The sequence below is a fragment of the Gobius niger genome, assembly GCF_951799975.1.
Source record: "Gobius niger genome assembly, chromosome: 18".
NCBI lineage: Eukaryota > Metazoa > Chordata > Actinopteri > Gobiiformes > Gobiidae > Gobius > Gobius niger.
Window position 1 is genome coordinate 12,181,073 of NC_136869.1, and position 16,014 is coordinate 12,197,086.

General features: G+C 40.8%; 1 protein-coding gene across 1 annotated transcript; it reads left to right on the forward strand.

Moving 5' to 3' along the window:
* Positions 1 to 37: 37 nt before the first annotated feature.
* Positions 38 to 15,593, forward strand: pck2 (phosphoenolpyruvate carboxykinase 2 (mitochondrial)). The gene is made up of 11 exons (XM_079576493.1): positions 38 to 598; positions 5,320 to 5,532; positions 6,576 to 6,760; positions 7,912 to 7,982; positions 8,064 to 8,199; positions 8,277 to 8,464; positions 9,408 to 9,570; positions 9,854 to 10,069; positions 12,910 to 13,047; positions 13,270 to 13,365; positions 14,940 to 15,593. Exons 1-11 carry the CDS (start codon positions 567 to 569, stop codon positions 15,404 to 15,406), a joined length of 1,905 nt encoding a protein of 634 aa, XP_079432619.1. The 5' UTR covers positions 38 to 566; the 3' UTR covers positions 15,407 to 15,593.
* The last annotated feature ends 421 nt before the right edge of the window (positions 15,594 to 16,014 follow it).

A 16,014-nucleotide genomic window follows, 5' to 3' on the forward strand; every position in this document is an offset into this window, starting at 1 on the left:
GTAATAAACATACATTAGGCCTAATAATATGTTCATTTTAACTTGGCTTACGTCCCCACACTGCACGCGTTTTCCCTTTATGTTCCGTACTTTGCGTACCCAGATGTATTTCCGGTTTTGAACTCTGTTTTTTTTGTTTTTTTCCCCCTCCTCGATGCTGAAGTCGCGCTGTTGACTTGCATCAGCCAAACCCGGCGCCGGTGCTTTTGTTAGAGAGAGAGAGGAGAGACGAGTCAACAATGTGGAGCCAACTTTGAAACAGGACATTTTTGCTAAGTTAACCTAAAGCGCGCGCCCACACTCTCGCGTCCTCTCGCTCCAGACTCGCCGATGCCGGATATCTGCCAAACACACAACTTTTTACGCATCTTGATTGGGGGGGTTTGCATCTGTTTACTGCTGACACCGATCCGTATCCAGTGAATGTACACGTCGGTCAAAGTGCAAGGTCCCCTCAGATATGATCCAGCAGCTCTGACCATTGCTGTCACCTCTTCCAACCGACTCATACATGCGCCTTTTTTATGCTTAATATACCTCAGTAACTCGCCTCGGTCTGCACCAAGATGTCGTGTCTGTTACTAGGAGTCATACGAAGGTAAGTTTTATTTTTCTACTGAAACTTGATGACTGGGATATTGCACCCTCAGCAATGTCTCCCCTTGTGAGGTTTTGCTTGAAGCTACATTGTGAATCCCAGCCTATTAGTACACAGCATTAAGTTACAACCTGCTTCTACCTGATGCCTCTAAGCTAAACAAAACTCTCAAACTTAAATATTTGACCTTCCTTGGCATAGATCGAGACCAAATCAGGACTAACACACATCTTAGACATTATGACTAAATTATGCTTAAACTGTGTGCAAACCATGTCTTAAACAAGGAAATTGGCAACATAAGTGCATTAAGAGATTAAAGGATGTCATCCCTAATTAAAATGAATGAAAACTGAAGTTGCACGTGACCCTCAGTACCAATTGAAGAAATCCACCAGTTAATGAGATTTGCTACTTACATTATTCACAAATGTAAGTTATATATATTCATGACAATTACTGCTTTGATTTTTGGAAAGTTGGCGTTTAACTTTTGGCTTATGTGTAAAAATGGTTACACTATCTTGATTCATTGGACTTAACAAAATCTAGTACAATGTAATCTGCTTTGTAATCATCTTTAAATACTTGTACCTATGTAGTAACAATGGAATAATGTAGTATTAGTAGTTTGGAGGCACATTGTAAGGCCAGGATTAGATGTCTTAATACATGATGTGCCTCCAAGCTACAAATACATATGATTCCATTTTGTAACCCATCGGTGCTACACATTGTTACATATCACATTACATTGTACTATACAGGTACAATGTATCAAGGGTAGTGTAAAGTGTCACTGTAAACAACCTGTTTATAGTGACACATCTGCCTGTGCTTTTGGGCTATACTTTCTGCCGGAGAGTGTTCATTCATTTAATTCCGCACATTCTCCAATTAAATATGTGTTGCTCAGTGTCTGCTCATCTTGATTGCTTTGTGGTGGGGCCCATTCATTACTCACTGTATCTCTGTCAGGATATTAATAGCAAAGCTAGAGGACAGACAAAGTACTGTCTCAAACCTGCTCAACTTGATCCATGTTACCTGGCAAGGCACATTTCAATATCAGTCTTAGCTTTCCCCCTCATTCAGGATACAGTGAGTTCTCGTGCATTCAAAGAGCACGTCCGAGTGAATCATTTCAGGACATTTTAGTGACAGACGACCACGGCTTATTTGTCTTTCTGCATGATGTCCCCCCGGGCCGCTGGACTCATCACTTTCTCTATTTGCTTTCAGCTCCCTTGCACTTGCACTCCCTGTACCTTAGCGCAGGCACGTGTGCATGTCCTGTCCATGAGTAGTAGACTCTGCCCCGGGAGGCGATGTACCGGGACGTGCCAAAAGAGTTAAATGGAGGGGGGGAGAGGCGTGCCGGGCTGTAGTGAAAGTCTATTGGATAATTCTTGATCTAGAGGTGTGCTATGCGTTGAGAGTTCTCCTGCTTGCTGTGGACGGATCAGTTTTAGTTCCTATTAGACACTCTAGTTATTAAGTTGACATTCTTGGAAGATCAGTATCAGTATCATCACACGCTATGACGCAAATGTTGGATGTGTACTACAGGTCCTTGCCTTCACCCACTACTAACCTATTACCCCAGCATCATGAAGCATACCTTAAGGCAACTCCTTCTCTTTATCTCTGTGAACGTGGAGTGTGACTGATTGGTGGTTGGAGAGGAAGTTTGTCCCAGATCGATAGTTTCATCGGTCAGTCCCAGAGCTGTCTGAGCATTATGCGAATAAAGCAAAGAAGTATGCATTATTTATGAGGGTTCAAGTCTGCAAAGTAACATTGTGTTGGGAAGATTATAAGGGCACCTGAATAACTATATAAAGCACGTACGTATCTCTCTATCTATCTTGATATCTTTGCACATTTCACAACAAAATTGGGGCATTAGATTAAGAGCGCATCTATAATGTATTCAGAAGTCAAGTATGTATCAGCATTTTTAGTGAGGAGCTGGTGCTGATTATCTGTGGGGGAAGGGGCGAGGAATGAGACGGCAGAGACGTCATGGTTTAAAAGGATTCAGGGCCCGGGGTCGAAGTGTCTTAGGCCTAGAAAGAGGGCTTTCCAAAAGATGTCCTGACATAATCTCCCAAACCCTGACCACAGCCTCATTTCCTGTCCCCTCAGGGAGAACAGCGACAAATATTTGACACACACTCAGCCTTTATCTCTAACTCACCGTTGCCTGTTTCAAAGAAGAATGTTGCACGACGTATAAACAGTTGTCAATGATCAAGACTGTGTGTTGTGTCGTGACTTAACAGAAAAGCAATAAATGATTTGTAGTTTCAGTGACTAAATCCGCCAGACTGTTATCTTGAATGTTGCTGTGACCTCCAGAGTTCTTGCCCTTTGCACATTGTCACCAGCTCCACTTAAAGCAGAACAGACAAACTGGCTAGGCGAGAGCACGTCTCCTTCACGTGAGGCCTGTGACTGTGTAATTACTCACTTAAAGCAGCCAATTAGGAGCCACAAGCTTCAGGAAACAAGGCTAAAATGTGACAGTGTCGATAATGTTATGGGGGTAGAACAATACTGGCTGCTAATGTTTAAATTGAGGAAGCATCTTTTACTCTTTCGAGCTTTGAACCACATTATAATGTTGCTCCCTGGTCAGTAACAAACAGAAGTACAGTACATTGCTTTCACGACGCCATGCTGTTTCCACTGCTGCCTATAGAGGGCACTCCACACCGTTTCTAGTAAAATGCTATAATTTCTCTACTAAAAGTATTGCTATTTCTTCTTGTAGTTTAACATTACCATTACTATCAGGTCACAGAGTTGAGCGCCGTCTAAAATTAGCTTGCAAACAAAGAGGGCACTCAAAAATGCACACACTCCATTGTGCCCCTATAGCCGTGGACAGACACGCTGCCCCTTGTTTTAACAGCTTGCATATCTGCAGTGGCTTGTTTCTGAACACCATGCTGCTAACAAACAAAAGGCAGCCCCGAAATGCCCCTCTCATTGTGGACAATTCATTTGAGGCTTTTCAGGTGTCACTGACTGCCCCAGGACAGTCTTAGAAACCCTGTGTTGTGCTTGATGCAGGATTGGTGAAACACTTTTGCTCATATTTGTTTTTCAAGTTTTAAAGCTGTAAATATGTGTGATTCAGGCCTAATACCTGAGCATACAAAACACCCAGAAGAGAAGAAGCGAGTAAAGCTTGATAATATGTGTCTACTCTCAGCAAGAATGATTTGTAGTGAATAAAGGCTGGGGACGGTAAAACAATACCAGTCTGGTGTCAAAGCAAAGGTTTAGGTTCCACTGGAACTGAAAAAATAAATAAGCAGGTACTGAAAAGAAATATATATCTTTATGTTCACGCTTTGATGTTGTTGGTCATCAAAATTTAAAGGAAAAAAAAGTTAAACAAGTTGCAAAAAAAAAGACAAAAAGAAAAAAAAACAGGGAAAATTTGGGACAAAATTGGAGCGAAAAAAATGTGGGCAAATTTAGGGGGAAACATTGGGGAAAAAAAACAGAAAATAAAAAAAAAAACATGAAAAATGTGTTCATGGTTGTTTCACCTCAATCAGAAATTAAATGGCAGGAAAAGGAATAAATTAACCTTAACCAAATGCATTGTCTCCAGTTCAGCTTTACCCAAATCTAAAAGCGTACAGCCTATGGGCCAGTGTCCTATAGACCCACATCTCAGCTGATCTTTTTCCTCACATTGTCGTCCCTTTTCTGTTACTCCTTTGTGGCTTTTTTGTTGTGGCATTTTCTACACTTTTTTGTCACTATTTTGTCACTTTTTCATCTCTTTTTTTGTCACATTTTTAAAGCTTTTTTATTGCTTTTTTGTCACTTTCCAGATGCTCTTTTTTGTTTTGTTTTCATCACATTTTTGTCCCCTTTTCTTCTTCTTTTTTGTCACGTTGGTGTTGCTCTTTTTTTTATTTTCGTCTAATTTTTGTGGCTATTTTGACACTTTTTTTGAGAAGCTTTTCGATTTGGGTAAAGCCAAACTGAAGAAAATTTGCTCAGTTCAGGTGGGGATTAAGAGGCTTATCTGTTTTATTATGAAAAATATTTCAGTATAAGTATCGAAAAAAGCATCGCTGAGGTATCGGTATCAAAAACCAAGTATCGTTAAAGTATATCGAAAAACATTTAATGGCACCCAGAGTAGCAAATTTGAGCAGAGAAATGATTCATATGAGCCTGATGTAAAAACTTTCACCAGTATATTTCCTATGTGTTTATCACCATATCATAAATAAAATGAAAAGTAGATTAAGTAACTTTAAATGTACCCGGTTGTGACTAATAACAAGCCTATTCTCTGTAATATTATTTGATCATTTTATCATTCAAACATGCCTCATCAAATCTCGTGTCTTGTTATTTGTAACCTACTCTTTTGTACTTGCAGGGTACTTCAATATTTACTGTGCACATATTTACTTCTGTTTCATATCATTAAAATAATATTGAAACTTCTGATTAGGTCAGTATTAAGTTACCGCATATCCCACATGTCTGTTTGGATTGTTTTGGTTCTGCATTTGTAAATCAGGTCTCAGAAGAGGCAAAATCTAAATAAAGTAATTACCCCTACAAGTTATACCTATTTATATGAATATGAGTAGTGCACATACAGTCAAACAAAAGCTTTACTTTACTATACTAGTATACTTAACTACTGTATATTGATGCTTGATTTTTGATTTTTCCCTCAGACATGGAGGTGTCGGGGCTAGCGTGGGGGCGCGCTCCCTGGCCTCGATCCCGTCCCTCCCTGCGGCCGTGGCTGAGTTTGTGAAGGGCGCGGCGGAGGAGTGCAAACCGTCCCGGGTTCACGTGGTCACCGGGACGCCAGAGGAGACGGCCAACATCCTGGCGGGACTCGAGGTGGAGGGCATGGTCAAGAGGCTGCCCAAATACGAAAACTGGTAAATGTGGGACTTTCTGATGCTTAAAAGGTAACAATAAGCCGGAATTGACAGGAATGAGCACGAGATAAAATACAGTGGTTTGAGAGAAAGAGTCCGATTTTTTTAAACATTTTTTGCAAATCTATTACGGTAGTTATAAAAAGTAGTATTTGTGCACTGAATCTGGGTTTCTGCGGGGCAATGAAAAGCATTAAAAGTCATTAAATTAATTTTGCCAAAACCAAGGCCTCAAAGGGGCTGGATGCAAGTTGGCCATTTTATGCTCACTACTGCCACCTCAGGTCTTACTCGTAACTGCAGCTTCTATATTCAGCTCTTGCATGCGTTGGGGGGGGGGGGCAGTTAGAGGCAGTTGTGGTGAACAGGTATGGGCTCATTCTACACCTTAGGACATGGCTGGAACATGTCGGGGGAGGAAAATACTTAGGTTTAACATTTTTAAACTCCGTAGAGTCCCTTTAAATGTCATTACAAAGCATTAACTTTAAATGTCATTACAAAGCATTAAGTTTGATTTAAACTGGCATGAAATCTACAGTATTTTGGGGGAAATGATGGCATTTCTCTGCAATCTTTACTGTGTACGTTCATCGAAAATACCAAAATGATGGTCTAAAGTATATTCAGTTGCAGTTTTGGCTTTTTTTTGGCTGAAAAGTTTCGTTGTTTTGTCCAATTTCTCTTTCCTCCGCCATTTTTGCAATTTCAGAAAAATTAAAAATGCAAAAAAGTAATTCTGCATTGATGGCATGGGCGACGGTGGCGCATAGAGTAGAGCGGGTTGTCTTGTGCAGAATGACAGCAGAATATCAAAAAACAGATTTGAAATGTTTTGCACTTTTAGTTATGAAAAATGCTAATTAGATTTTACAGAAGGCGTCCCAGTGTGTTGGTTGAGTGATTTTGGGGGTCATGGCTTGAAAAGTTTGGAACCCCTGCTACATGGGCCAAAAAACAACAATGTCATTATTTATTCCAGCCCTGATACAAACCCACGACACAATGGCATTAATTCATGAAACTTGTCGTTCGTTTTGTAGCTGGCTGGCGCGCACAGACCCGAAAGACGTGGCCCGCGTTGAAAGCAAGACGGTGATCGTGACCAAAAGCCAGCGGGACACCATCCCCATCCCGGCCGAGGGGGTGAAGAGTCAGCTGGGCAACTGGATGAGCGAGTCGGACTGGGGCAGTGCCAGACAGGAGCGCTTCCCCGGCAGCATGACAGGTACGGTTTACCAAAATACAGACGACTTAGGGAGTGGCTTTTATTGCTCTATGATTAATATGTTCCTGGTTACATGTGGCATAAAGTGAACAAATGTGCGATGGGCGGAGTCAGGCCGATTCCTTAAGCCGGATGCTGTGTTTGCCAATGGCTGGGACTATTGTGCAACTGTCCATCTGCATAAGTGATGACATTTCCAGACAATAAAATAAGAATAAATGACTCATTAAGCACTTTTACAATGTTAAGTCAATTTGCACATGATAAAACACATGGGTAGTAAGAGTTGTATGTAAGCTCTTTGATTTGATAGGACTTTTCCATTTAACTTCTTCACCCTCACTTTAACCAATTTTCTCCAGTTCAGCTTTGCCCAAAGCCAGAATCTAAACGAATCTTTTTTCTTGCATAGTAGTCACTTTTTTTGTGTAATATCTGTCACTTTTCCGTCACACTTTTGTGGCTTTTTTTGTCACATTTTCCTCACTTTTTCATCACATTTTAGTTATTTTTTCATCAGATTTTTCTCACTTTTTCATCACATTTTTCTCATTTTTTCATCATTTTTTAATTTATTTTTTCATCACATTTTTCTCACTTTTTCATCAATTTTTTCTCACTTTTTCATCACATTATTCTCACTTTATCATCACATTTTTCTCACTTTTTTTTATTTATTTCTCCATCACATTTTTCTCACTTTTTCATCACATTTTCCTCACTTTTTCATCACATTATTCTCACTTTTTCAGCACATTTTTCTCACTTTTTCATCACATTTTTCTAATTTTTTCATCAATTTTTTTTAATTTTTTCATCACATTTTTTTTTATTTTTTCATCGCTCGTTGTCGTATAATTTTTGTTGCTATTTTGACACTTTTTTCAAGAAGCTCTTAGATTTGGGTAAAGCCAAACTGGAGAGAATGTGCTCGGTTCAGGCAGGGGGTTAAGAGGTTAAGCAAAAGGTTTCAAAAGTTGTCTTCTGGGCTGGGTTGTTTACAATTCTGCTAGATTTTTCTTTTTTGGCAGACTACTTAACTTCATGTCAAATCGCTCCTTTGTCTAAACCTTTGCCAGTGTACTGCAATAGTAAAATATCAATAAATTAATTAAAAATAACTGATTACATGCCATAAATGTTCACTCTAGGTCGTACCATGTATGTCATTCCCTTCAGTATGGGTCCAGTGGGCTCTCCTTTAACCAAATACGGAGTTCAGGTAAGAACGACAGCCAGACTCAACAAATACTGCAGTTAAATCTGTATTAATCACAATGCTCATGTAATCTCTCTGATGTAGGTGACGGATTCTCCATACGTAGTGGCGAGCATGGGCATCATGACACGGATGGGAACTCCGGTCCTCAACAAACTGGCTGAAGGAGTGGAGTTTGTGCGCTGCCAACACACGGTGGGGCGACCTCTACCCCTCAAAGGTAAAGAACATGTTTTAAATCTAACATATCCCCCTGCAGACATCCGTAATAGCCCTTGTTTGTCTCCATCATTGCAGCTCCTCTGGTGAACTCGTGGCCCTGTAACCCGGAGAAGGTGCTGATCACCCACTTACCCGACGCCCGGCAGATCATGTCCTTCGGTAGCGGATACGGAGGGAACTCGCTTTTAGGGAAGAAGTGCTTCGCTCTTCGAATCGCCTCTCGCATCGCCAAGGATGAGGGCTGGCTGGCAGAGCACATGCTGGTGAGACGGGCTCATAAAACGAGAGTTAATGTACAGTAAAGCAATCAGGCAGAACATTAAGACAGATAGTATAAATGGCACATAAATGTAGATATACTGGGCAGAAGGTGAGCATTTAACCTCTTAACACCCGCCTTAACCAAGTGTATTTTCTCCTGTTTGGCTTTACCTAATGTACAGTAAAAGCTTAATGAAAAAACGACATAAATGAGACGTAACTGAGGATGAAAACACAGCTAAAAAGCATCTGAAGAACTACAAAAAAGTGATGAAAAAGCAACAAAACAGGCGACAAAAAACAGATAAAAAAGCAAAACAAGCGTAAAAAAAAAGCATCAAGATAGTGACAAAAACAAGAAGTGAATGAGGATGAAAACTGCAAAACTGGCGACAAAAAAGCTATGAAAAGTGATGAAAAAGTGACAAAAACCTAACAAAACAGACAGCAGAAAACAAAGGAAAAAGCAACAAAACAAGCAACAAATAAGCAATGAAAAGCGATGAAAAAGTGACAAAAACCTAACAAAACAGACCGCAGAAAACTAATGAAGAAGCATCAAAATAAGCAACAAAAAAGCATCAAAATAGCGACAAAAATGAGAAGTAAATGAGGATGAAAACGCTGCAAAACAGGCGACAAAAAAGCAATGAAAAAGCACCAAAATATGACGAAAAAAGAGACCACAACATAAGGAACAATCTCAGATCAGTTTTCTGAGCTCTTAGCTTTCAAATGAGGCGTTACCCTGGCCTATAGGCTGTAAGCTCCAGTCAAGAAGATGGGGGTTAAGGTGTTAAAGTTCTAAAATACTACTTGTTTTTGCAGCTGTTTGTAGACACTGGTATAACTAATAATGTTTTGTCCGATTGTTGTATGAGTATATTAGTCGTCAATCCCAACCTCATGTGTTTTTGATCGTTGTTTTGTTTCATTTCTCTGCAGATCTTGGGGATAACAAATCCACAGGGAGTAAAGCGTTATGTAGCAGCAGCGTTCCCCAGCGCCTGCGGGAAAACCAACCTGGCCATGATGAAGCCCTCTCTGCCGGGATGGAAGGTGGAGTGCGTGGGGGACGACATCGCGTGGATGAAGTTTGACAGCCAAGGTAACGCAGAGTTGGATGTTTTCTTCAGAGGTTTTTATGTCTTTGTTACATGGGAATAAATAGTGAAAAACTAAACCAATACCCATCTGTTTTCAAATCATTCTTGTGAATTCATAATATGTTTCAATCTTTCTCCATTGCATATTAATAAACTTGCCTACAGGAAAATACTGACATTTTAATGAAGCTACATTACAGTTGTATTTCCTTCTTCTGATTCCTCTCCTTTTAAAGTAAAGTGTGTTAAAACCGTGACTAACCTCGTCTCTGTTGATCTTTCCAGGGAAACTCAGGGCCATTAATCCGGAGAATGGGTTTTTCGGAGTCGCTCCCGGGACCTCGGACAAGACCAACCCGTACGCCATGGCAACCATCCGCAAAAACACCGTGTTCACAAACGTAGGCGAGACGAGCGACGGAGGAGTGTGGTGGGAGGGCCTCGACTCTCCACCAGAGGGCGTCACGCTCACAGACTGGCACGGCAAGACGTGGAAGAAAGGTGGGAATGGATGGAGGGTTTTACAGAGGTGATTCTTATCAGTGATTTATTAGGATCCCCGTTAACTGCTCATTGATTAGTCTTTGTGGGTTGTAAAATGTATAATATTACAGTAGAAGAAGAACTCTATTTGTATAGCGCCTTTCACAGACATGGTCACAATTAAGCGCTTTTGCATTGGACAATTTTACATTCACTCCATTCTTGGTTAAAAGTAATAATTCAGATAACATGATGAAATATAAGAAGTAAGAAGGTCCCAGGTTCGACTCCCACCTGGATGGAGCCTTTCTGTGTGTCTACGTAGGTGTCCTCCAGGTGCTCTGGTTTCACTTACCACGAAAAATATGTACAGTAGGTTCCCCTCTGGGGCCAGGACTGAAAAAGAGATTCTTAAACTTAGTGGGACTTTGCCGGTTAAATAAAGGTAAACTGCAGATGCATTTATTAAAGCAGAACTAAGTAACTTTTTTACCTTAATAAATCCTTTTCGAAGGCCCTTTGGGAGTAATACAAGTGTTAATGGGATAGATGCAGGCGGCGTCTCTGGAATCGCCCATATATGGTTATGTTTGAAAACAGTTAAGGGGGAAAACAATTTGGGGAAGATCAAACTTTCTCTAATTATTCAAAAACTACTTTAACACATGCTGAAATATGAATATCATTTTGTACTAAATAAAGAAACAAAGACATGGAGAGGAGCAAAATGGTTCAACAGCCCATAAATACATAAATAACGGAGAATGCTAACATGATGCTACATGTTAGCATCGGGCTAAGGCGGTTAGCTAGCACTAGCTACAGGTGCCGTTTTTTCACTACTACTGAGCAATCTGCTGTGAGAAAATATCCATATGGGCCCGATTTAGACTTGACTTTATTTATGTGTGAAAAATAAGTTCATATTCCACCAGAAAATGGCTAAAAAGAGTGAAAATTGTGTTTCTCTAAAGATTCTATTTTCCCCCTCATCGAAGTCACGCCCCCTTCTATGACGAGATGCCGTCTGTATCTATGATTGGGGGGTCTTTCATCTCCCCCTGGTGTCTCTGGCCAGAAAACCACAATTGCAACTTCACTGCCTCCGGGTCGGAGTCACCAATACACACTAATACAGGGGTGGCCAACCCGCGGCTCTCGAGCCGCATGCGGCTCTTGGCCAATCAGAGTGCGGCTCTTTGCATGATTGGAGATGTTTAATACAATGTGGCTCTTTGCAAAATTGGTAAATATTTCCCATAAACTGTAACAGTCTTTGACCAAAAATCCAACCATCGTCCTACAGACCCATCTCTACATGAATGAGAGTCTGTATCTCTCTCCTTTTCGAGGCGGTGTGTAAAATGTGCCCGTGCAGCCTCACTCACAGCGGGATGTAGGTTAAACAACAGGCAGGCAGATCGTGGCACTAGGATTAGCTTCTGTGCTTTTCAGGTTTCTGATCAGCTACTCTTTATTTGATGTAATTTGGCCTCATATTCACCGAAAAAGATCACAATTAGGAAATGGAAAAAAGCGGAGCTCTTATTAAGCGTATGATGCGAAGCGCGACATCGTAACGCGGAAATACGCAAAGTCATGACTTTTCTTTCACACGTGTTATAACTGTAACAGATGCAACTTAAAACAGACTCTCAGATCCTCCAGAGGCTCCTGGTTAAATTTCATGAACTTTGTGCAGCCTAGAGTGCGTTCTTTGCACAGTCCAGTCAGGACAAAGCTGCAGGCACTGAGCGCACAGGCCAGGGGCGAATCAGAGAAGGGGGCTCAGTGGGCAGGGCCCCACATACAAACACACCCCAGCATTAAAAAAAATAAAAAAAATAATAATAATCTAATTCTGTCTCAGTCAGAACAGGAAACACAAAATGTCATTTAATATACATGTATTTCAATCTTGTTGAGGAGTAAAACCATTCAATCTAACACAATTATTAAAAAAGAAAAAGAAAAAGGCATAAAGTTATAGTTTATTGTGATTAAATAAAACGGTCACATTCTATTTAATCACAATAAAGTACCGCCCCGGGATCTCGCTAATGGTCGGTGCCTTTGTGGCTCTTCACAGGATCAAGGTTGAAAATTTCGGCTCTTGGTCTCCGACTGGTTGGCCACCCCTGCACTAATAGAATCACGAAGAAGAAGCTAACAGGCTAACGGGCAAAGCTAACTGTGGGCTAGCGCCACTTAAACAGTATTTACAGCCAAGTTTGAGTGAAAGAAATTACCTCCATCTCCAACTTGCTACGACACCTGCAGTGGCGCTTATGGCCTCTAGGGGCATGAGTTACTTAGTACTGCTTTAAAGAGTTACACGTACTTCAGTAATTTTTTTCAAGTTTTTTTTCTACTACTTGGAGTGGTTTTATCACAGAAACAATACTGTTATTCGCGTAAAACACTGAGAAACTCTTTCTACTGTGAATCAATAAGTGACAAAAGTTTCATGCACAGTTATGAGTTTTTAGAGGTTAAATTATTTTTCTTTCATTGAATTTTTCTGGATAGTAATGTAAGCAATATGCCCATTTATGCACAGCACCTTTGAAATAAATAAATATAACTTGGCATTTCCTGAAAAACATTATGAGCAAATTATGTGCAAATTGAATGAACTTTACAGGCAATAGACCAAGCGTTATAGCATCATAAAGCAAACATGTTTTTTTATTTCTTTATATCTTTATTTCTTTATCTTTTTACAGTTAATGATTACAATTTTAATGGACAAACACACCTTTTATTGGTGCAGTACTGTAGTTTACTATTTACTACTACTTTACTTCACTATAATCCCATTAAATATATTCACAGAACTGTTGTTTATTTTTTTCCAGGCAGTGCGACGCCCTGTGCGCACCCGAACTCCCGCTTCTGCGCCCCGGCCGCACAGTGTCCCATCATCGACCCTCAGTGGGAGAGCGAGGAGGGCGTGCCCATTGACGCCATTATCTTCGGTGGAAGGAGGCCAGAAGGTCGGACATGATTAAAATGGCTTGATTTACAGCTGTGCAGTGCATTATCTAATTATTACATAAGTTGAGTTTTAGACATACACAGCTGTTTACATTATTATTAAAGCCGTCAAAAACAGATCTAAGTAATGATTAACTTGATGTGTACAGTAAGAAGCAGAGACTTAAGTTCATTGTCTGTAATGAACCTGACATATTTTTTTAATCTCTTTTTATCTGCAGGAGTGCCTTTGGTGTACGAGTCTTTTAGCTGGAAACATGGAGTGTTCGTTGGAGCCGCGATGAGATCTGAGGCAACTGCGGCGGCTGAGCATCAAGGTACAGACAGACAAATATATTCATCGCCAACTAAAGAAAGTGCATAGAACTGTACGTTTAGGTCAAGGGTCTCCTACATGTTTACCTGGTGAGCTGCTTTTACTGTAATGTAACAAAAAGGTTAATGTTTCGAAGATAACGTGAAGTCTCTATGCGAGCTATGAGGAGTTCACCCTGGAGAGGTGGTCGCCATGGTGATATTTTGACACAATTACTGCAGGTGAATAGGGAATTATTTTAAATTTAGAGATATCGATTTGAAACTTCTGCTGTAGATTACTGACATAGATATGAGAAGAAAATGTATGTGAAGTTGTTTGGTCATTTTATGTTTTCATATAAAAATAAGGCCAAAATTCCACATATTTTTGGCGACGAAAGCTGAATAATGGATGGAGCCCGGTTTAAATTTATGGTTTTATTTTGTTGACATATTAGTTACATAGACTTTTTTAGAGGGGATTTTGGATATTCTGTTTTGTTTTAAAATAAGATGTTTTTTTAGTGGAAAAATCGGCACAAATTTAAAATTCACCTTGTTTTTTGAAATTCAAAACTCAATACTGTATTTTCCGGCCTATAAGTCACACTTTTTAATAGTTTGACTGGGGGTGCAACTTATACTTAGGTGCGACTTATCAAAATTCATAATCCCCCAATGTTTGTCATTTTCACACTGACAGCTGTGGAGGGCGCTCTAGGCTTGTGTACCAGTATCTGCTACTCCTGTACCACAGAAGATTTAAAAGGGACTATACGGAGCTTGAAAATGTTAAAACTAAGTATTTTCCTTCTCCTACATGTTCCAGCAATGTCCTAATGTGTAGAATGAGCTCAGACCTGATCACCACAACTGCCTCTAAAATCCTGCACTGTCACTCAAAAAGTTGTTACCTTGGGCCCGAAATGCCGGCAATACACAAGCTTAATATAGAAGCTGCAGTTACATGTATGACCTGAGGTGGCAGTAGTGAGTATAAAATGACCAACTTGCATCTAGTCTCTTTAAAAACGGTAACTGAGCAGCAGAAAAAAACTTGTGAGGGACTGGTGAAAAGCAGAGGTTACTTTTACTGCAATGGGGAAAACAAAAGCTAATCAACAGCTAAAAGATAAATAACCACAGGTAGAGGAACGAGTTTGCAAATGAGTGAACAACACCTCTAGGCCCAGGTAATTACCAAGGCTGGTGCGACTTGTAATCCGGAAATACGGTAAATCAGGGTAGGAATTACATATTCAAAATCCAACATATATATAAGTCTAAAAGTGGAAAGTTTGGAGTCTGTAGGAGCTACTGATATGGAGAGTTTGTCGCCACAATGTGAAAAAAAAATGCATTTTCAGAAAATGGTCCTGGAAATTACAATTTTCCATATAAACCTATGGAGAAACATTGAGTCTGTGCAATAATTAAACATGATATTCTGAAGATTAGGTATTTTGTTTGTTTCCAGGTGAACGTTTATACCTGTATGTTAAGAGAACAAACAGTTGATGGCTTACTGTTCTTATTCATTTTACTTGATTCTTATACAATTTTATCATGTCTTCTTCCTCATTCTGACCTGCAGGCAAGGTGATTATGCATGACCCGTTCGCCATGAGGCCATTCTTCGGCTACAACTTTGGAGACTATCTCGCCCACTGGCTGAGCATGGAGACCAGGAAGGCTCCGACTCAGCTGCCCAAAATCTTCCACGTCAACTGGTTCAGAAAGGACCCCAGCGGCTCCTTCCTGTGGCCGGGATTCGGAGAAAACGCCCGCGTGCTGGAATGGGTCTTCAAGCGCTGCGGCGCCGAGCGAGAGGACGAGGCCGCCAAGAAGAGCATCGTCGGCTGGGTGCCAGTGGAGGGCGCCATCAACACCGCGGGCCTGGGCAGCGCCGTGGATATGGGCGCACTGTTCGACGTGCCCAAACCCTTCTGGCAAAAGGAGACCAAGGAGTTGAGGGCCTATTTCTCGCAGCAGGTGGGAGCGGATTTGCCGGCACAGGTGGAGGACGAGCTGAGGCAACTGGAGCAACGGGTGCACAACTAGGACAGAAATGTAGAGGGTCAACATGGTGCTATCAGACCCACTGACTGTGTTCACTTACACTACAGAGAAATACATGGCAAAAGTTCAGAATTTTAATCTTATTTTAGCCGATGGAGTAGATGAATTTACTGATCGGGTCTACAGTGTGCATAGATTTCTCATCCCTGGGTGTAGATTTCACATCTATTTTCACATTTTATTTTCCCCTAGATACATATTTTAAAGGTGAAGAGATGTAGAGGTGAAACGGCCCTGTGCTGGTCGCCTCCTGGCTGCGAGGTTTTTAAGGTTCTCCCCAACGCGCGTCTCCACAAAACCAGTCCAGTATTGTGCTTGTGCTCCTTTGACCAATACTTTTATTTCCACACACAACACAGGATGTCCACATGACACGGTAAGAAATAGTTTACCTTTAAACCAGCAGCACCTGGGCCCCTTTTGTAGGGAAATGTGACATTCAAACAAGTACATCAGCGCCCCCTACCGGCTGGGAGAAAGGTACATTTTGGCTCCTACACATAATATGATCCTTTTTTTATGTAAGGAATACAGTGGGAGAAATAACACAGTTAACATCACAAGAATTGGTTAACAGTGTCCGCTGAAAC

Excerpts from the sequence above, each read along its gene's own strand:
- pck2 (XM_079576493.1), top strand. The coding sequence starts at position 567 with ATGTCGTGTCTGTTACTAGGAGTCATACGAAG. Across the intron at positions 9,571-9,853 it reads GATGAAGTTTGACAGCCAAG|GGAAACTCAGGGCCATTAAT; the intron begins GTAACGCAGAGT and ends TGATCTTTCCAG. Across the intron at positions 13,048-13,269 it reads CGGTGGAAGGAGGCCAGAAG|GAGTGCCTTTGGTGTACGAG; the intron begins GTCGGACATGAT and ends TTTTATCTGCAG.